Source organism: Sapajus apella, unplaced genomic scaffold (genome assembly GCF_009761245.1).
Source record: "Sapajus apella isolate SASKATOON/1434 unplaced genomic scaffold, GSC_monkey_1.0 scaffold1, whole genome shotgun sequence".
NCBI classification, from domain to species: Eukaryota; Metazoa; Chordata; class Mammalia; order Primates; family Cebidae; genus Sapajus; species Sapajus apella.
In genome coordinates, this window is record NW_022436941.1 from 79,736,256 (window position 1) to 79,758,336 (window position 22,081).

At 38.4% G+C, this 22,081-nt stretch overlaps 1 protein-coding gene across 2 annotated transcripts in view; it reads right to left on the reverse strand.

Moving 5' to 3' along the window:
• RAB3C (RAB3C, member RAS oncogene family) overlaps window positions 1–22,081 on the reverse strand; it is a 269,450-nt gene that overhangs the window by 237,383 nt on the left and 9,986 nt on the right. For both annotated transcript variants that reach the window (XM_032280269.1, XM_032280279.1), the window contains exon 2: window positions 497–724. In XM_032280269.1, coding sequence (XP_032136160.1) covers window positions 497–724 — 228 coding nt within the window. The remainder of the gene's footprint in view (window positions 1–496; window positions 725–22,081) is intronic.

Sequence of the window (22,081 nt, forward strand, 5' to 3'; positions counted from 1 at the left end):
TTATATCTGGAGATTTATGAAGGGTCTAAACCTATACTTTTCCTATATTTGGTTGTTTATCTTCTATAAAATGCCCAGGAAAGGCTGCTTTCTGTGACCTAAAAGGCTAGATCTACTTAGCCTATTTTATAGACTATGAAAATGTCAGAGGAGTCACAGGCTTTCTCAAGGTTACACAGATCATAAAGGACAGAGCCAGACTTAAAGTTCCTTCCGCCAGCAACAAGATAGAGGTTCGGAGTTGTTTTTTTTTTTTTTTTTCTTCTGTAGACTCTTAAGGAGTGCCACATGACAACAAGGCATAATAATTCACCATTCGTATCTTAAAGAGTAATCACCACTACTGTCTTTGAAACAGAATGTTCTGCAGCAAAGAGGCTGGAAATTGAGGCTTGTGGATGCCATGGGGATACAACAAGATGGAAAGTTTCTCCCTTACACATGGATATGTTCAACACCCCAGCCTGAAGAACACTGCCAGTTCAAAGCCACTTACCCAAATCTGAAGCTTGATTCTCTTTTCATTTTTGAATACAGTTTTTACTTTGAAATCGATCCCCACTGTGCTGACGAATGCAGATGTAAAGGAGTCATCGGCATAACGGAACAGAAAAGATGTCTTCCCCACACTGCTATTGCCGATGATGAGTAATTTGAACATGTAGTCAAAGTTCTGATCAGAGGAGTCTTTCTGGCCATACCTGGCATCTTGGGCAGAGGCCATCTGTGATAAAAACAAAACAAAAACAAAAGAGGTATAGATCAGACTCTCATTTGATATGAAGTTGGCAGCATACTCATTATTGGGTGTGCCAGAAACAGATGTCAGACACTCAGGAGGCGAATGGAGAGTGCTCCCCAGTCTTCCTCTGATACTGGTATCCATGGCAATAATTCCCTGCTGGAAGACAGAACAGCAAATCTTACAGGCCTTTCCAGCTGTGCTGGTGCATGTCACTGCTCAGCATTCAGAACCAATCAAAGACACCAAAGGGGATGTCTATAAGGGTAACATGACAAGCAAAGATATAAGAAATTGGCCAGGGCATGTGGGCTCTGAAACTTTATAATCCTACTGATGGAGACACCAAAGTGGCTGAACAGCAGGGTGTTTCTTCCCGAATTATCTGAATGATTAGAATCTCTCTTATTTCATAGGGAGTCACACCCAAAGCATATCTCTACTTCATTAATTATCATACCAAATCAACATCCTAACATAAATAGCAGTGTCTTTTAAACTAAAAATCATTGTGATGGCAAATATATACAGTTAAAACAATGTGCCAGATACTATTAACTTAGTTAATCCCTCACAATAACCCGATGAGATGGGTACTTTTTATTATTATTATACTTTAAGTTCTGAGATACATGTGCAGAATGTGCAGGTTTGTTACATAGGTACACATGTGCCATGGTGGTTTGCTACACCGATCACCCCATCATCTACATTAGGTATTTCTCCTAATGCTATCCCTTCCCAATACCCCCTACCCTCTGACAGGTCCCAGTGTGTGATGTTCCCCTTTCTGTGGCCATGTGTTCTCATTGTTCAACTCCCACTTATGAGTGAGAACATGTGGCGTTTGGTTTTCTGTGCTTGAGTTAATTTTCTGAAAATGAGATGATGGTTTCCAGCTTCATTCATGTCCCTGCAAAGGACATAAAACTCATCCTTTTTTATGGCTGGACAGTATTCTATGGTGTATATGTGCCACATTTTCTTTATCCAGTCTATCATTGATGGGCATTTGGGTTGGTACCAAGACTTTGCTATTGCGAATAGTCTGCAATAAACATACCTGTACAAGTGTCTTTATAGTAGAATGATTTATAATCCTTTGGGTATATAACCAGTAATGAAATTGCTGGGTCAAATGGTATTTCTGGCTCTAAATCTTTGAAGAATTACCACACTGTGTTTCAACCATTGTGAAAGACAGTGTGGTAATTCTTCAAAGATCTAGAACTAATTTACACTCCAAGATGGGCACTTTTAATATTTCCATATTAAAATGAGAAAATTGAGGCCCAGTGATATTAAATAAGTTGCTCAACTTCATACAGGTGTTAATAGTAGAGGCAGGATTCAAACAAGCAATGTGGTGCCAGGGCTCACGTTCTTCACGCCTGCCCTACTTCCAAATGATGGCTAGAGAGGCTTGCACAAGTGCCCTAAAAGACCATGTAGGAAATATTCACTGTGAAATGCATCAGTGGAGAACCTGACCTGGGTTCAAAACTTAGCTCCACTACTTATCGGCTGTGTGACCCTGGCTTGTTATTTTAAATTGGTGTGCCACAGCTTTCTGCCTTACCTGAAATGAAAAAATATAATATCTAACTTGGAATTCTTGTGAAAATAATAGATGATATAGCTGTAAAGCAGATATGTAAAGCATCTAGCATAAAATAGAAAATGGTCTCTACAACCAATTACAAATGCTTTAGACGGATATTGACTTTTATTCAACTTTTTTGATGATCATCTTAACATCTATCACAAATGATATTGCATTACTTCTAAGTATCATTTGGCTCGATATAGAAAAGGGGTATTTAGAATGTTGCATCTACTGATTAGTACATTTGCTCAGCACATTTTCTGATGCTATAAATTATTTGGCAATTGTTCTGTTTAATATGGTAGCCACTAGTTACATATGGTGATTTAAACTTACATTAGTATAAAATAATATTAGAAATTCAGTACCTCAATCATACTAGCCACATTTCAATGCAAAATAGCAACATATGACTAATGGCTACTGTACTGGACAGGGCTAGTACAGAACATTGGCATAATTGCAGAAAGCTCCATTATAGAAGGCTAGGCTAGATCGCCTATTTTCCATTGCCCATAAAAGCTGATTAAAAGTTACATCTTTCTCTTTGGGGTAGGGGGAGGAAAAGGGAGAAGCTCCAAGCAATAGGAAAATGTTAGAAACAGTAACAAATGGGAGTGGATCAGACTCGATCCACTCAGCCTCATCTAGGACAACATTGGTTGCCTGAAGTCAGGGGGGGATTGTGTGTGTACACATATGTTTACAGAAAACTGAGGAAAAAGGGAAAAGATAAGGTACTGTATTCCTCTTCTACAAACACTTAATGCCAGCAAGATAATTCAATTTTATGTATAACAAAAAGGACAAAAAAAAAAATCGCGTGTATCTCATGAAAGTTAAGGGCAATAAAGATTCAAATTGCATTTAACGTTTTCTTATTAAACATAAGCTTAAGCATTTCTCTTTTTAAGTCTATACAGCCACACCAATATATTCAGAAATTGTAAAAACCTATAACAAACGCTTCCCGGAGGGCAGAGGTAGGCCTCTAAAACAGGCAGATAGCATCACTTTCTTTTCTGGCCCACCAGCCCGCATGCTAAAAAGTAAACTTTCCCCAACACACACAAGCCAAGGGCACAAGTAGGACTGCAACTCTTGACCATGAATTTGAACTATGATATCTTGCCGTGAAGATTTCTGGTGCCCCAGGAATCCAGTTAACTGTTTTGTTTGGCAGTGCTATTCCTGCGGACACTGCCCTTTCACCATTTAATAATCCTGTCCTATATGAGCTGCTAAGTTCAAACAGGCCTAAAAATGGCCTACATTATGAAGATTCTTTTACCTTTTTTCATATGAACCAGGCTGGATTTGGGGGTCTGGTAAGAATGCTCAGCTAAGCCACAGCCAGAAAAGAGACACTATACATTTCCTAGAGCTGCTCACTTATTTGGCCTGACGGCCTCCTCTCTGTTGTACCCCATAACCCTATGGTGACATTCCAACTGAGGCCTGAGGATCTCTGAGATGCCTCAGAAGAAGATGTAATTAACACTGCTGATATCAATCTCAGGTCCCATTCCAAAATTAGGTTGGTTTCAAAACCTGATGAAACACAATTGTCCCTCGGTGTCTATAGGGGTTGGTTCCAGTACCTCCCATGGACACCAAAATCTGCAGATGCCCAACTACTTGATAAAAAATGGTGTAGTATTCACATATAACTTATACATATTCTCCCGTATACTTTAAATTACATATAGATTACTTATAATACCTAATGCAATGTAAATGCTATGTAAATGGTGGATATTCTGTATTGTTTAAGATACAATAACAAGAAAGAAAAGTCTGTAAAAAAAAATTTCATGTTCAATACACATGAAATTTTTTCCCCAAATATTTCCTATCTGCAACTAGTTTGGTCTACACACAGGAACTCATGGCTATGAAGGGCAAACTATATAGACATCATTAACGTATAGCCTTTTGGAATATAACTGCAGACATTTAGATGAAGGCAAGCACAACTGGGACAGCAATATCTTTCATTTCAAGGGCAAATATAACTTGTTGTTTTGGTGACAAAGAAGGTAATGGGGGCAAAAGAGGGTGTCTAGAAGGGAGACAGAGCTGGTGGACGTGTGTACCCAGCAAAATTCTTCTTAGGGAGAGCCTCTAAATGATGAATTAGAAAAAGTTATTAATTTACTTACTCTTGAAGAACTGTTTATGGGTTTGCTTTTTTTTTTTTTTTTAACTATTCCCTAATTTACACACATAATAAGATTCACAAAGAGCCAAAAAGATATGCATTGGGAATATATGTGTGTTTTTGTAAAACTTCAAAATAATGAAATAAATCCTAGCTCAAAGGATGAAGAAAGAAACAGCTCTAACCTTGCTAAGACCACAAGTGAAGCAATTTGACAGCATATGAATGTCAAAGAGGCTTATAGACAGGCACTAGGTAAGTTTACTGACATCTCTAAATGCCAAAGTCATGTGAACATTCTCGAAATTTTCATGGGAAAATATAGCTGAAATCTCAATAGAGGAGTAGGCAAGGAGCACATCAAATTTCGTAATAGATTTACAAAAGTAACTCTTCAAATGGCATTAATTTCAACTTCAAATAACAAATAACCATAGAATTGGAAAGAATCTTCAGGGCAGTCCAACTTCCTACTCAACATGTCCCTTTCGTGGCACCCATCATCTGAGGTTGTTGTCCTAGCTTCATCCTTCACACTGAGCAGCAAGATGTTCACTATGCTGTGAAGCAGCCTTTACAGCATAGAGAGAACGTCGGGTATCTGAAGGAACCCATCAGGCTCCATAAATTTCTCCCCTCCTGCTTGGATGATACCAACTGATTTAGCCTCTCTTATACATAGGATATATCTGAAAATAGAACATCTCCGGCTAGGTTAAAACTGACACTGCTTCAGATTTTCAAAGTCCCATGTGTGTCTCTCATACTTGGTCACAGTATTTCAGATATTTATCTACTTAGTGCAAAGTAGAATGAAACCATTATATCTTACCAACTTGACTTAACAGTAAAGTCTCCAAAAATGCTCATCACTGTTTTCACATGTAACCACAGCCTTCTTCAGAGTTTTTCACATTTGTTTTTCAAATTACATAGGAAAAAGAAATTATTTGCAGAAATTAAACTTGTGCACTCACAAATCTAAACTGCACTAAGCCATTCTGTGGATCTGATGAGGGAAAACAAAAAGTTGTTTCGAAGTTACCATGTTTTATACAAACAGCCCCATTAAAAAGCAGGCGAAGAACATACACACACACACACGCATGCACCATGCACACATACACACACACACACTCCTAGGAACACAGCTAACCAGGGAAGTGAAAGATCTCTACAAGGACAATTACAAAACACTGCTCAAAGAAATCAGAGATGACACAAACAAATGGAAAAACATTCCATGCTTATGGACAGGAAGAAGCAATATCATTAAAATGGCTATACTGCCCAAAGCAATTTACACATTCAGTGTTATTCCTATTAAACTACCAATGACATTCCTCACAGAACTAGAAACAACTGTTTTAAAATTCAAAAAGGAGTATGAATAGCCAAGGCAATCCTAAGCAAAACAACAAAGCTAGAAGCATCATGCTACCCAACTTCAAACTATACTACAGGGCTACAATAACCAAAATAGCATGGTACTGGTCAGACACATAGACCAATGGAACAGAACAGAGAACCCAGAAATAAGATTACACACCTAAAACTATCTGATCTTCAACAAACCTGACAAAAACAAGCAATGGGGAAAGGACTCCCTATTCAATAAATGGTGCTGGGAGAACTGGCTAGCAGTATGCAGAAGACTGAAGCTGGACCCCTTCCTTACCCCATATACAAAAACTAACTCAAGATGGATTAAAGACTTAAATGTAAAACACAAAACTATAAAAATCCTGGAAGACAACCTAGGCAATATCATTCTTGACATAGGAGCAGGCAAAGATGTCATGACAAAGATGCCAAACCCAATTGCATCAAAAGCAAAAATTGATAAATAGGTTCTACTTAAATGAAAGAGCTTCTGCACAGCAAAAAAAACGATCAACAGGGTGAACAGACAACCTACAGAAAGGGAGAAATTTTTTGACAAACTATGCATCTAACAAAGGTCTAATATATAGCATCTAAAAGGAATGTAAACAAATTTACAAGAGAACAACAAACAGCCCTGTTAAAAAGCAAGGAACATGAACAGACACTTTTCAAAAGTAGACATATATGCACCCAACAAGCATATGAAAAAAAGGTCAACATCACTGATCATTAGAGTATTGCAAATCAAAACCACAATGAGATCCCAATTCACACCAGTCAGAATGGCTATTACTAAAAAATCAAAAAGTAACAGATTCTGGCAAGGTTGCAGAGAAAAAGGAACGCTTACACACTGTCGGTAGGAGTGTAAATGAGTTCAACCATTGTGGAAGACAGTGTGGCAATTCCCCAAAGACCTAAGAACAAAAATGCCATTAGACTCAGCGATCTCATCACTGGGCATATACCCAAATGACCAGACATTGATCTATTGTAAAGACACATGCACATATATGTTCATTATAGCCCTATTCACAATAGAAAGATATGGAACCAACCTAATGCCCACCAATGGTAGACTGGATAAAGAAAATGTGGTACATACACACCATGGAATCCTATGCAGCCATAAAAAAGAATGAAATTATGTATTTTGCAGGAACATAGGATGGAGATGGAGGCCATTATTCTTAGCAACCTAACTCAGGAACAGAAAAACAAATACTGCATGTTCTCACAAGTGAGAGCTAAATTATGAGAATACATAGACACACAGAGGGGAACAAAACACGCTGGGGCCTATTGGAGAGTGAAGGGTGGGAGGAGGGAGAGGATTAGGAAAAATAACTAAGGGGTACTAGGCTTAATACCTGGATGATGAAATAATCTGTACAACAAACCCCATGACACAAATTTACCTATATACAAACCTGTGCATGTACCCCTAAACTTAAAATAAAAGTTAAATAAAGCTACTATGTTCCAACTACTACTATTGATAATAGCCTGAGGGTGAAAGGAAGGAGGAACTAGAGTAAATTATTTTAAAAAAAGCAATTCTTTTTTGAAATTAGAAGGGTAAAAATAAGGATGGGACATATGGATTGGAAGTGCAGAAAAAAATAGTTTCTAACCTCAATCATTGTCACCTGTGAAAAAATAAAAGAAAATGGCAAATTTCAGATTAAAAAGATACTCAACATTGTTAATATTAGAAAATGCAAATTAAGACCACAGTGATATACCACTATATACCTATTATAACAGCTACAATTATAAAATAAAAATTAAAACCTGACAACAATTGCTGGCAAGGATGTGGAGCAACTGGAATGCTCATAAATTGCTACTGCGACTGTTTAAAATGGAACAGCCTCTCTGACAAACAGTTTAGCCTTTCCTCATGAAGTTAAATATGTATTTACCATATGACCTAACAATCATACTCCTAGGGATTTGCCCAAGAGAAATAAAAGCATATGTACACACACACACACACACACACACACACACACACACACAGAAAAACAAAAATCATTTTTCCTGACAGCTTCAATGTAAAGACTAAATTTTTAAAGCCAAGAAAGGAAATATTTAAAGTTAGGATTTCCAAACATCTGTCACCTGGACTCCAAGCTACTTCTTCTGGTGAAAGTCCTCATCTGTGCACAGGTTTGCAGGTTTCCACGTGTGTCTCTCAGAATGGATTAGAATTGTGATGTGCTTTGCAGCCTCTGGCCCGCGATTTCTCCACGTATCTGCTGCTGTTGGCTCTTACAGGAGCCAGTCCACTGTTTACAGCTCACCACTGAGCTGAAAGGAAGGGGAAGTGGCCAAGGCACTGGAAGGTTTAAGTTCTAACCCTGGCTTCTGAAGTAAGGGGCCTCCAAAAAGGACAGATTCAGAAATTTTATTTATCTTTTTCTTTACCTTAGCAGAGAATGAGTAACTATTTAATGGAACTCACAAGAGAATGTATACAATACTATGCCAAATTATGGTAATGTTTTCAAGATGCAAAGCACTATACATTTAAAGGTATAAAGGTATTCCTCAAGCTGAATTTCTCCTTTCAGCCTTTCTCTGGACCTCCAATTCATGTGTAGCTTCTTTAGAAGATGTAGATAACTCTCAGCTTATGTACAGGAATATGGCTAAATAATAACTGCACGGGTCTTACATGTTCTATGTGCTTTACATGTATTATCACACCTAATCCCTAGAAGCTGTAACTAGTTCAACCATTAGCATCCCTTTTTAAAGGAACAGAACCGTCTAGTACATTTCAAAATGGCTACTTTCCCCTTTCCCCTGCTGGAAACATGAGACATTTTTCTCTGATCTTCACTGGAGGAGCTGCTAGGGATCCTGAAGGTAAAATGTAAAAAGTGTGAAGGGGCCCCTTAAGACTGGCACCCCCTGGAATTTTTCTTTCTCAGACTGGTCCACACTGCAATTATAGTTTAGGTTCTTTTTGTTGTTGTTGTTGTTGTTGTTGTTGTTGTTTGAGATGCAGTTTCGCTCTTGTCACCCAGGCTAGAGAGCTCTGCAACCTCTACCTCCTGGGTTCAAGAGATTCTCCTGCCTCAGCCTCCCAAGCAGCTGGAATTACAGGGGCCAGGTGCCCGATGCCACACCTGGCTAATTTTTGTATTTTCAGTAGAGACAGGGTTTCACTAGGTTGGCCAAGCTTATCTTGAACTCCTGACCTTAGGGATTACAGGTGTGAGCCACTGTGGCCGGCTAGTTCATATTTTTCTACTTTAGCTAGTTCCCGCAGAAGTTTCTGTTCTGTATCTGCCTGTCTGTCACTCCAATTACTAGGGGCAGTGATTTGCCCCATGACTTCATTTATCTGATGGAAATAAGAAGGGTTGTTGATTTTTTTTAGTTTGTTCAGCTTTTTTCCAGTGTGAAGATGGAAGTGATGACTTCCAAGCTCCTCAACATGCAGAACCAAAGTTATCTCCATTTTAGAGATGAAATTAAGGAAATCTGAGAGGAGGGAGGATCATGACAGACAGGAGGCAGGACTAGACTGCAGCTCCATACAGAGCAGCATACGGAGGCTTGCATTGTGAATTTTAGCTCCAAATTGAGTGCAAGAAAAAACCAGCAATCCTGAGAAGGTCCACAGACCCTCTGAAGGAAGCAGAGTGCTCCGGCAGGACCCAGAAGACACCCCCAGTACTGTGAGTGCCCCAACTGCGGAAGTGGGAAAGGGAGCCCCTCCTCTCTCAAATATACACCCCCAATGGAGAAGGTGAAGGTTTGTTTGTGGGAGAAGTTTCCTACTTTATCTGGAGTTGAGTCAAATTAGAGAGCCAAACTGAGCGAAATACAGGGGTAGAGGAAGCAGCAGAAAGGCCCTGGGAACTCGTGGGATCCCCAAGCAGCCCATTTTTGCCTGGCACCACAGGGGATCCATCCAGAGGGCAGCCAGAGGAGGAAGGGGTAAAACTTCACAGGGAGAAGGATATTTCTAGCTGAACTTTTCAACAATTTGACCAGGGCAAGAAGCCTCCTGGCCAGAACTCGGGGGAGGGCATGAATCCAAATCCACCTTGCAGACTTCACAGACTGGGAAAGAACTAAAGCCTTTTTCTTTAGCAGCTGGGAGGAAGAAAGCCTTGGGCAAGTTTTGAAGCCCATCTTGCCCTCTGTCTGGAAACAGACTTGGGGTGGTTGTGGGGGGCACAGTGGGAGTGAGACAGCCTTTTGGTTTGTGTGGGAGCTGGGTGAAGCCTGTGACTTCCAGCTTTCCCCACTTCCCTGACAACCTCCATGACTCAGCAGAGGCATCCATAGTCCTCCTTGGTACACAACTCCAGTGATCTGGAAATCTCACCCCCATCCCCCACAGCAGCTGAAGCAAGATCCACCCAAAGAGAGTATGAGCTCAGACAGGCCTAGTCCCACCCTCCATAGTCCTTCCGTACCCACCCACCCTTCTGTTAGTGGAAGACAAAGGGCATATAATCTTGATAGTTCTAGGGCCCCACCCACTGCCAATCTCTCTCCACACTACCACAGCTGATGCTTTCTACAAAGTGCCACCTCCTAGCAGGAGGCCAATTGGCACAAAAATAGAGCGTTAAACCACCAAAGCTAAGGACCCTCATGGAGTCCATTGCACCCTCCACCACCTCCAGTGGAACAGGTGCTGGTATCCATGGCTGAGGGACCCCTCTGTGTAGACTATCCCTAGTACCAGCCTGGAGCCAGGTAGACTGGCTGAGTGGCTAGACCCAGAAGACAGACAACAATCACTGCAATTTGGCTCGCAGGAAGCCACATCCACAGGAAAAGGGAGAGAATACTACATCAAGGGAACACCCTGCAGGACAAAAGAATCTGAACAACAGCCTTCAGCCCTAGACTTTCCCTCTGACATAACCTACCCAAATGAGAAGGAACCAGAAAACCAACCCTGGTAATATGACAAAACAAGGCTCTTCAGCACCCCCCAAAAATCACACTAGTTCATCAGCAGTTAATCCAGTCCAAGAAGAAATCCCTGATCTGCCTGAAAAAGAATTAAGGAGGTTAGTTATTAAGCTAATCAGGGAGGGACCTGAGAAAGGTGACGCCCCATACAAGGAAATCCAAAAAAGGATACAATAAGTGAAGGGAGAAATAGTCCAGGAAATAGATAGCTTAAAGAAAAAACAATAAAAAATTCAGGAAACTTTGGACACACTTTTATAAATGTGAAATGCTCTGGAAAGTCTCAGCAATAGAATTGAACATGTAGAAGAAAGAAATTCAGAGCTTGAAGACAAGGTCTTTGAATTAACCTAATCCAACAAAGACAAAGAAAAAAGAAGAAGAAAATATGAACAAAACCTCCAAGAAGTCTGGAATTATGTTAAATGACCAAACACAAAAATAACAAGTGTTCCTGAAGAAGAAAATTCTAAAAGCTTGGAAAATATATTTGGGGGAATAATCAAGGAAAACTTCTCTGGCCTTGCTAGAGACCTAAGCACCCAAATACAAGAAGCACAAAGAACACCTGGGAAATTCATTGCAAAAAGATCTTCGCCTAGGCACATTGTCATCAGGTTATCCAAAGTTAAGACAAAGGAAAGAATCTTAAGGGCTTGAGACAGAAGCACCAGGTAACCTATAAAGGAAAACGTATCAGATCAACAGCAGATTTCGCAGCAGAAACACTATAAGCTAGAATGTATCAGAGCCATATCTTCAGTCTCCTTAAACAGAACAATTAACAGCCAAGAATGCAGTGAAACTAAGCATCATATATGAAGGAAAGATACAGTCATTTTCAGACAAACAAATGCCGAGAGACTTTGCCATTACCAAGCCACCACTACAAGAACTGCTAAAAGGAGCTCTAAACCTTGAAACAAATACTGGAAACACATCAAAACAGAACCTCATTAATGCATAAATCACACAGGACCTATAAAACAAAAAGACTGTTGTATGATGAATGCAACAGTACCTCACATTTCAATACTAACATTGAATGTAAATGGCCTAAATGCTCCACTTAAAAGATACAGAACCACAGAATAGATTAAGAACTCACCAACCAACTATCTGCTGCCTTCAGGAGACTCACCTAACACAGAAGGCCACACATAAAGGGGTGGAAAAAGGCATTTCATGCAAATGGACACCAAAAGCGAGCAGGGGTAGCTATTCTTATATCAGGGAAAACAAACTTTATTTATTTATTTTTATTATACTTTAAGTTCTGGGGTACATGTGCAGATCACGCAGGATTGTTGCATAGGTACGTTCATGGCAAGGTGGTCTGTTGCCACCATCCCCCCATCACCTATACCTGACATTTCTCCCCATGTTATCCCTCCCCCACACTCCCTCCCACTATCCCTCCCATAGCCCCTCCCAATGGACCCCAATGTGTGATGTTCCCCTCTTTGTGTCCAAGTGTTCTTATTGTTTAACACCTGCCTATGAGTGAGAACATGTAGTGTTTGGTTTTCTGTTCTTGTGTCAGTTTGCTGAGAATGATGGTTTCCGGCTTCATCTATGTCCTTGCAAATGACATGAACTCATCCTTTTTTGTGGCTGCACAGTATTCCAAGGTGCACTGTGCCACATTTTCTTTATCCAGTCTATCATTAATGGGCATTTGGGTTGGTTCCAAGTCTTTGCTATTGTGAACAGTTCCACAATAAACATACGTGTGCATGTGTCTTTATAATAGAATGATTTATAATCCTCTGGGTATATATTCAGTAATGGGATTGCAGGGTCAAATGGCATCTCTATTTCTGGATCCTTGAGGAATCATCACACTGCCTTCCACAATGGTTAAACTAATTTACACTCCCACCAACAGTGTAAAAGCATTCCTATTTCTCTACATCTTCTCCAGCATCTGTTGTCTCCTGATTTTTTAATCATCGCCATTCTAACTGGTGTGAGGTGGTATCTCAATGTGGTTTTGATTTGCATTTCTCTAATGACCAGTGATAATGAGCTTTTACATATATATATCTGTTGGCAGCATAAATATCCTTTTTATGCAGTCTGTTCATATACTTTGCCTACTTTTTGATGGCTTTTTTTTTCCTATAAATTTTAAAGCAATAGTGATTAAAAGAGACAAAGAGGGACATTATGTAATGGTAAAAAGCCTTGTCCAACAGGAAATATCACAATCCTAAACATATATGCATGCGCCTAACACTGGAGTTCCCAAATTTGTAAAACAGTTACTAGTAGACCTCAGAAATGAAATAGACTGCAACACAATACTAGTGGGGGACGTCAACACTCCACTGACAGCAAGACAGAAAATCAACAAAGAAAGAATGGATTTAAATGATACCTTGGAACAAATGGACTTAACAGATATATACAGAACATTTCATCCAACAACCACAGAATACATGTTCTGTTCAACAGCACATGGAACTTTCTCCAAGATAGACCATCTAATAGGCCATAAAACAAGTCTCAATAAATTTAAGAAAATTAAAATTATATCAAGCATTCTCTCAGACCACAGTGGAATAAAACTGGAAATCAGCTCCAAAAATAGCCTTCAAAACCATGCAAATACATGGAAATTAAATAACCTGTTCCTGAATGAGCATTGGGTCAAAAACAGAATCAAGATGAAAATTAAAAAATTCTTCAAACTGAATGACCATAATGACACAACCTATCAAAACCTCTGCAGTGCTAAGAGGAAAGTTCATAGCTCTAAACGCCTACATAAGAAAGTCTGAAAGAGCACAAGCAGGCAATCTAAGGTTGCACCTCAGGGAACTAGAATAACAAGAACAAACCAAACCCAAACCCAGCAGAAGGAAGGAAATAACCAAGATCAGAGCAAAACTAAATGAAATTGAAACAAACAAATAAAAATACAAAAGATAAATGAAACAAAAAGCTGTTTCCTTGAAAAGATAAATAAAATTATTAGCAAGATTAACCAAGAAAGAGAAAATTCAAACAACCTCACTAAGAAACGAAACAGGTGATATGACAACTGACACCACTAAAATACAAAAGATCATTCAAGGCTACTATGAACACTTTTATGTACATAAACTGGAAAACCTAGAAGAGATGGATAAATTCCTGAAAAAATACAACTCTCCTAGCTTAAATCAGGAAGAATTAGATACCCTGAACAGACCAATAACAAGCTGCAAGATTGAAATGAACCAACAAAAAAAGTCCAGGACCAGACAGTTTTACAGCAAATTATATCAGGCATTAATGTACACAAATCAGTAGCTCTTCTATACACCAACAGCAACTAAACGAAGAATCAAATCAAGAATTCAACCTCTTTTACATTAGCTGCAAAACAACAATAACAACAAAAAACCAGCAACAACAAAAACAGACTTAGGAATATACCTAACCAAGGAGGCAAAAGACCTCTACAGAGAAAACTACAAAACATTACTGAAAGAAATCATAGACAACACAAACAAATGAAAACACATCTGATGCGCATGGATGGGCAGAATCAATATTGTGAAAATGACCGTACTGCCAAAAGCAATCTGCAAATTCAGTGCAATCCCATCAGAATACCACCATCATTTTTCACAGAGTTAGGAAAAAACTTCTAAAATTAAGATGAAAACAAAAAAGAGCCTGCATAGCCAAAGCAAGACTAAGTGAAAAGAACAAATCTGGAGACATCATACTTCCTGATTTCAAACTAAACTATAAGGCCATAGTCATCAAAACAACATGGTACTGATATAAAAATATGCATGTAGACCAATGGAACAGAATAGAGAACCCAGAAATAAACCCAAATATAGCCAACTGATTTTCAACAAAGCAAACAAAAACATACAGTGGGTAAAGGGCACCCTTTTCAATAAATGGTGCTGGGATAATTGGCTAGCCACATGTAGGAGAATGAAACTGTATCCTCATCTTTCACCTTACCCAAAAAATCAACTGAAGATGTATTAAGGACTTAAACCTGAGATCTGAAACTATACAAATTTAGAAAATACCACTGGAAAAAACCCTTCTAGACATTGGCTTAGGCTAGGATTTCATGACCAAGAACCCAAAACCAAATGCAATGAAAACAAAGATTAATAGTGGGGACCTAATTAAACTAAAAATCTTTTGCACATCAAAAGCAGCAGTCAGCAGGGTAAAGAGACAACCCACAAAGTGGGAGAAAATCTTCACAATCTATACATCTGACAAAGGACTAATATACAGAATCTACAACAAACTGAAACATATCAGTAAGAAATAAAAATCACATCAAAAAGTGGGCTAAGGGCATGAACAGACAATTCTCAAAAGAAGATATACAAATGGCCAAAAAATATATGAAAATATGCTCAACATCACTAATGATCAGGGAAATGCAAATCAAAACCACAATGTGATACCACCTTACTCCTGCAAGAATGGACAAAACCAAAAAATCAAAAAAATAGTAGATGTTGGTGTGGATGTAGTAATCAGAGAACACTTCTGCACTGCTGGGGGAATGTAAACTAGTACAGCCACTATGAAAAACAGTGTGGAAATTCCTTAAAGAACTAAAAGGAGAACTACCATTTGATCCAGCAATCCCACTACCGGGTATCTACCCATAGTAAAAGAAGTCATTATTCAAAAAAGATACTTGCACACACGTTTATAGCAGCACAATTCACAACTGCAAATTCGTGGAACCAACCCAAATGCCCATCAATCAATGAGTAAAGAAACTGTGGTGTATATATATATGATGGAATGCTACTTAGCCATTAAAAAGGAATGAATTAACAGCATTTGCAGTGACCTAGATGAGATTGGAGACTATTATTCTAAGTGAAGTAACTCAGGAATGGAAATCCAAACATTGTATGTTCTCACTGATATATGGAAGCTAAGCTATGAGGACACAAAGGCATAAGAATGATACAATGGACTTTGGGTACTCACGGGGAAGAGTGGGAGGGAGGGGGGTGAGAGATAAAAGACTACAAATAGGGTGCAGTGTATACTGCTTGGGTGATGGGTGCACCAAAATCTCACAAGTCACCACTGAAGAACTTCTCATGTAACCAAATACAACATGTCCCCCAATACAACATGTCCCCCAATAACTTATGAAAAATGAAATGGAGAGAGAGAGAGAGAGAGAGAGAAATTGGGAATCTGGGAGAAAGTTAAAGTGGAATGGTTCTTATTTTTCAATAGGATATCCTGATTTCTCTCAGCTGTGTACTGAGTTCTTATTACCTGGGCCAAATGTGTTCTTCAAGAGCTAGTGACATGCAGATCCAGCTGATTCATTCTGCCCTTCACAAACTAACAAGTCTGAAACTTCAATCACAGAGAAGGATATTGGAACACGTATGGGAGCTTCTTCTCTTTGCTTCTAAAAAGCATTTATGACTTTGTTGAAGGGGAATATAGCCTAAACTTGATTTTATATGTATATAGATATATATACACATATATGTATATAAATACATATATAAACCCAGCTGATTTTATATATATATATATATATGTATGTATGTATTGTAATGGTTTTTTACTTTGCTTTGAAATTTGTAGATGTATACTGACAGAGTATGAAGAAAAAGAAGATGAATTTTATCAAACTATGTGAAAACCATTCCTACTAGTATCAAAGGCCAGTGTTCTCCTCTCAGCCCATACTATATAATTCACTCCCAGTTTGGTTCCAGAGGTTTCCCTGAGTGGAGACAGCCTACATTGGGTCTTGCCAGCAGAAGAGTAAAGGAGAACCCCAGACTACAGAGAGAAGATTGTAAGTGAGGTCTGCTGGGACAGGAATGACAGTGGCTGGGAAAACCCCCAGACTCTGACAATGCAATCCTGCAATGATGTGGCCGACAAGCTCAGAACTAGATTCAGATGTGGTCCTGAAGCTCAGGCCCTGGTCCCTGAAGCTCCTGCACATATAAATATGGAAGCCAGGGTGTCATTAGTGCAGTCCTGGGATACCAGAGAGGACCCAGCTACTGGTAATCCAGGCCTTATAAATCACAGTGTGGTGAGACGTAGGAAAATACCATTCCCCCTATTTTCTATTTCTAAAATTATACGCATGCAGATGGATCTGTGAAAAAGAGCATTCCACATTCTTAGTGGGGTGTGAGTATGGATAAGAGCACACACCCTGAGGTCAGGCTGCCGAAGAAGGAATCCCAGCTCTGCTACTTGCCCCTTCACTACTTAGGAACATTCGGGCAAGGTTTTTGTTTTGTTTTGTTTTTACCTATTCCAAGCTGCAGTTTCCTCATCTGTATAATAAGAATAGTGAGACGAGCAATGGAAAAGTGTTGGTATATGCTAAACACTCAGCTAAAGCTTCCATTATCATCTTTGATATTCTTCTTGTTGAATTCCCACCAATGCTATTCTCTGAAATGGAAATGGTCAGTTTTACAGAACATGCTTTCTCTTATTACCTAACGTCAGAGGGCAAGAGGTTTTAACATCCAACATTTTCCCTAGACTTTCATAATTTCTGATATAGATGCCTTACATTTTCTCCCTATTTTCAATTGTTATGATATGGAACAAAAAGCATTCATCAATATATCTCTTGGGGTAGAAGCTAAGACACTGAGATAACTGTATGTAGGTAGAAGTGTTCTGTGGTCCAGATAGCGAGGAGAAGAACCTGGCCCTAAAGGCCATATTCCCTGTGATAGGACCTGTCTTATAACACTGCCTGCCAACCCAATAACTTCTAAACCTGCTAAAGTCATGAAATCCTTAAGAGCAAGTGGAATTTTGTAGAAACCTGGAGAGAGCTGAGTTTCATGTCTGGACTAATAAGGGGAATAATGCAATTGGTAAGAAAATATAGGAAAGGGAGCCTCAGGAACTCACAGTGCTGTGGGAAAACTGTCCTCTCCTACAGCTTTGAAGTGTGTTTGGGTAACGTTTAACTTAACCTTTGATATTGGATTTGGAAAAATCACCAAAGTCCACAATATCATTATTTCAATATTGGGAATCATTAAAAGGCTTTCGGCTATATATACATGCACAAAATCTTGCATATGTGATGATGATCACCATCCTTTCCCCTAAACCCCTCTAAAATAATAGTAAAGGGATTTCACAAAAGCAAAATCTTTATAGACAGAGAGAAGTAGACAGGAGACAACAGTAGAAAAGACAGGTCAAGTGAATAGACTGGAGAAAGCAGAATCCTAAGCCTGCTGAAAAACCCCAAAAGAACTCTTGCCTGGCAGAACCAGGAAAGTCCTTGGAATTGGAGATACCAAGTGTCTTGATTATAGGGTATGGCTAGGGTTACCAATTGTCCTGGTTTGCCTGGGAATGAGGAGTTTCATGGTACACAGCAGAACTTTCAGTGCTAAAACCAGCCAGCTAGGTGGTGGGTCACCCTAGTTGTGGCTGGGGCATGGAAACAAGAGAATTGGTTGAAAGTCCAACCCCACAACCATCCCAATAGCCAAGCAATCATCTTCCCCTTATACAACTTTGATAAAACAAAAGTAAGTTTAAAACATTAAAAAAAACTCATCAAACATTCTTGACATTCACACTTTCTATATGCAGATGTCAATTTGTAAAACTGAAAGGGCCCCTCTCTTAGCAACAAAATGTAAAGAATCCTTCAAAACTTTTCTTGTGGATATAAAATATACATAAGATTTCTCATCATTTCTTGGCAGCAAAAAACGCCAGACATCGTGTTTTCAAATACCTGTTCTCTCCAGTCAAATTCATTTTTATTTGGGAATACAAAATGAAATGCTTTCAGGGTAAAGTAGATCCAAAATTCTTAGACATGCAGAACTCCACTCAAATTCTGCAGAATTAGAATATTTAGATTGAGGCCAGAAATCTGTCATTTTTTTAAAGCACCTCATATGTTCTTTTCATCAGTCAGATTTAGAAATCACTGGATTAACAAACATTCATATGGAAGCCAGAACAGGTATACATTTTCAAGGCCTCAGGGATAAACTATGAGGTGACTAAGTAATCTGACATTTAGGCTGAGATCCCTGGAAACATAGAAATATGATCCTAGAGCTCTCCACCAGCTGGTGTCTTCACCAGACACCCCTCTTGGTGATACAGTTCATCAGATCTCACCATCATGATGTTGACTCTTTTAGAGAAGGGTCTCTAACCCTATAATGCCCAGTCTGCCCAGACAAGCTGAATTCTGAGAAATGTGTTTTATCAATTATCTCTGCCCTGGTAAAAGCCAGAACCTTCTGAGGACCAGAGATATAACCCACTGCAAGCACTTTACTAGACTTTGAGGAAGGACAACCTAGCAGTAAACATGTTCTCAAAGCTGTGCAAATCTGCTCTGCTGAACTCAGTGGAAGGTGGCCTTGACTTTCTCCATCAGTCATTTTATAAATAACACACAATTGGGCTTTACTTCCCCCTTGCTGCATTAGAAAGTATCGATATCTAAAAGAGACCTGTGTCCAAATGGAGACCACAAACTGAGAAATAGCTGTTACAAGAATACCTCTTCCTGAGGAGAAAGAGTAAACAGAATGCACATACCCAGTGCTATGTGGTATAAGGAAAACTTCTCCTAAAAACACCTAGTAAAGTATTCTAAAACTTCCCACTTGGAGAAAAAATAGAAGCCTACATGTTAATATTAATACATTTGTTTCCCAATAAGTTTTCATCATTAAACACTAAATATTTTAAAAATATCAAAACACTTTAAAAAAAAATATGAGCCATTGAAAAATGCCTTCTGAGATTTGCTATAAATATTGGTTCTAGTGATACCTTGCCCCCTTATTTCATCCATCAAGGTAGGCCATGTGTAGGAACAAGCAGTTTGTTGTCCATGTACTTATGAGACAAAAGAATATCTGGATTATCTGTGAAAAACTTGGTGTATTCACAGTGTACGTGTTTTTGTTTCCAGATTGTACAACTGTCCCAATTAGGATGACTTACAAAGCCATGTTCATAGTCATAATCATCCCTGCTTTTCATTCAAAAGCTACTGCTACTATTATTTACCGCAAATAACAAACTCCCCATGCATATCCATAAAAGAATGTTCACGTCACAGATGCGCTATGTTTCTGTTACTCTTTTTCATTAGTCCTGCCACTCAGACAGGTGTTCAGTGGATCAAACATTCTAATGAAAAACTATCTTCTACTAAAGCTAACATCTATAGGTGAGAGCTACAGGCGAGTCAGAATTTGCCAGCTGGTACTTAACACATCTTTTCTTCATGCTCTTTATAACCCTTGAGCTGTGGCCACTTAAGCAGAAAGTATTCATCAGCATTGGCTTGTAAGTTTCTTTATCGTCCAAGATACTTGGTGTCTAGCAAGTAACACCCGTTGATCTTTGATAAGCTAGAGTTAAACAAATGGCTGCAGACAAGTGATGAGAGGCTGATGGCCTTACCTCTTACTATTAGATTATGATTCAGGTAGCCAGACATAAAAAGTAAGACTGTAGGAGCTAAGTGGCTATGATTCCATGTTTTTCTCAGACAGGAGGCCAAGTAGGTACAAAATGTGGCTTTTTGAAGGTCGTTAGACCTACGTTACTAATACTATCACCCAGCCAACCAGCTTGCTGGAGAGTGCAGCAGGGAACTACCGGACCTTTCTTTTCGCCATTCACTAGAGGACTGAAGACCTAGAACACTTACTCATATGGTTTCATTGTCTAGTGAATGCAAAAATACTTCATTATCTCAACAGAACTGACAGGACACTTCAAATATGAAACATGTTGGTGTTGGAAAAGCATTTTGTTTCTGCAGAGTTGAAGCTATTAAATAATACAGAAGTTGGCAAAAGAAAGTAATTGTTAAAGTTAATTTATTTTTACAATTTTGCACCTTGTTGAAATTTCAAAAAGTATCTTGAAGCCCACAATTTAATTTGAAAACCACAAAGAAAAAGTATTGTATCACAGGAACAATGCTCAATAGAAATATAATTAAATGATAGAAATGTAAATATAAGTATTTTTCCAAAACAATCTACAAAAGATAATCAAAGCACTAATATTACTATTTGCATTTCTCTATCACCTTTCCTATAAGAAGCTCAGTTAATTATTGTGCTTCCTTAGTTTCTGCACAATACTAGGAATGAATCTTATTAACCTCTTTCAATACTCAAACACTTCATCCCAAGAGCTAATATCTATCTTCACTGGAAACAAGTTTCTAGTGTAAAAGGAGCCAATATTGAGCCTCAAAGGAAAAGTAAAATAACTAAAATGGACAATTCCTGCATAGGTTTAACAAAAGACTGAAGATGACAGAAGAAAGATTCATTGAACTTGAAATAAATCAATAGAAATCATACAATCTGACAAATAGAAAGAAAAATTTGTTTAATGAAAAGCGCCTCAGTTACCTGTGGGATATCAGAATTCTAACATACATGTACTTGGCAATATCAAAAGGGAAAAAGAAGAAAATAATTGGGTAAAAAAATACTTGAAGACATAATGGCTAAATAAATTTCCAATTTGGTGAAAAATATAAACTTATAGGTCTGAGAAGCTTGTCCAATTTTCCAATCTGACTAAATATAAATAAAACGACACCTAGGCACATTATAGTCTAATTGTTTCAACTCAAAGTTAAATAGAAAGCCTTGAAAACATATGAAAAAGAATGACATTACATACAAGGGTATGATAATATGAAGAACAGCTGAACTCACAGCATAATGGAGGTCAGCAGACAATAAAACAGCATATTTAAAGTACCAAAAAAAATCAACAAGAAATTTTATATGTAGCAAAACTCTTATTCAAAAATGAGGGCAAAATATTAAAAAACCATTATCGATGAACAAAAACTAAGAGAATGAATTGCCAGTGGATCTCTAATGTAGGAAATGCTAAAGGAGGTTGTTCAGGCTGAAGAAAAATGACACCAGAGAGAAACTTAGATAAATAGGAAGAGCACCAGAAATGGCATAAAGGTGAAAGGCAAACATAAATAAATATACAATAAATATACATTTTTATTACTTAAAAAATACATATTACTGTTAAAAACAAATTATAAAAACTAAAACTCAAAAGAGTTTTTGGCTTTTATAACAAATGCAGATGTAATATGACAACAATTTCATAAGGAATGAGTTAAATGAAATTATAGCAAAATTACTATATTTTATGAGAAGTAATACAGTATTAACTCTAAGTAGACTATATAATAAGTTAA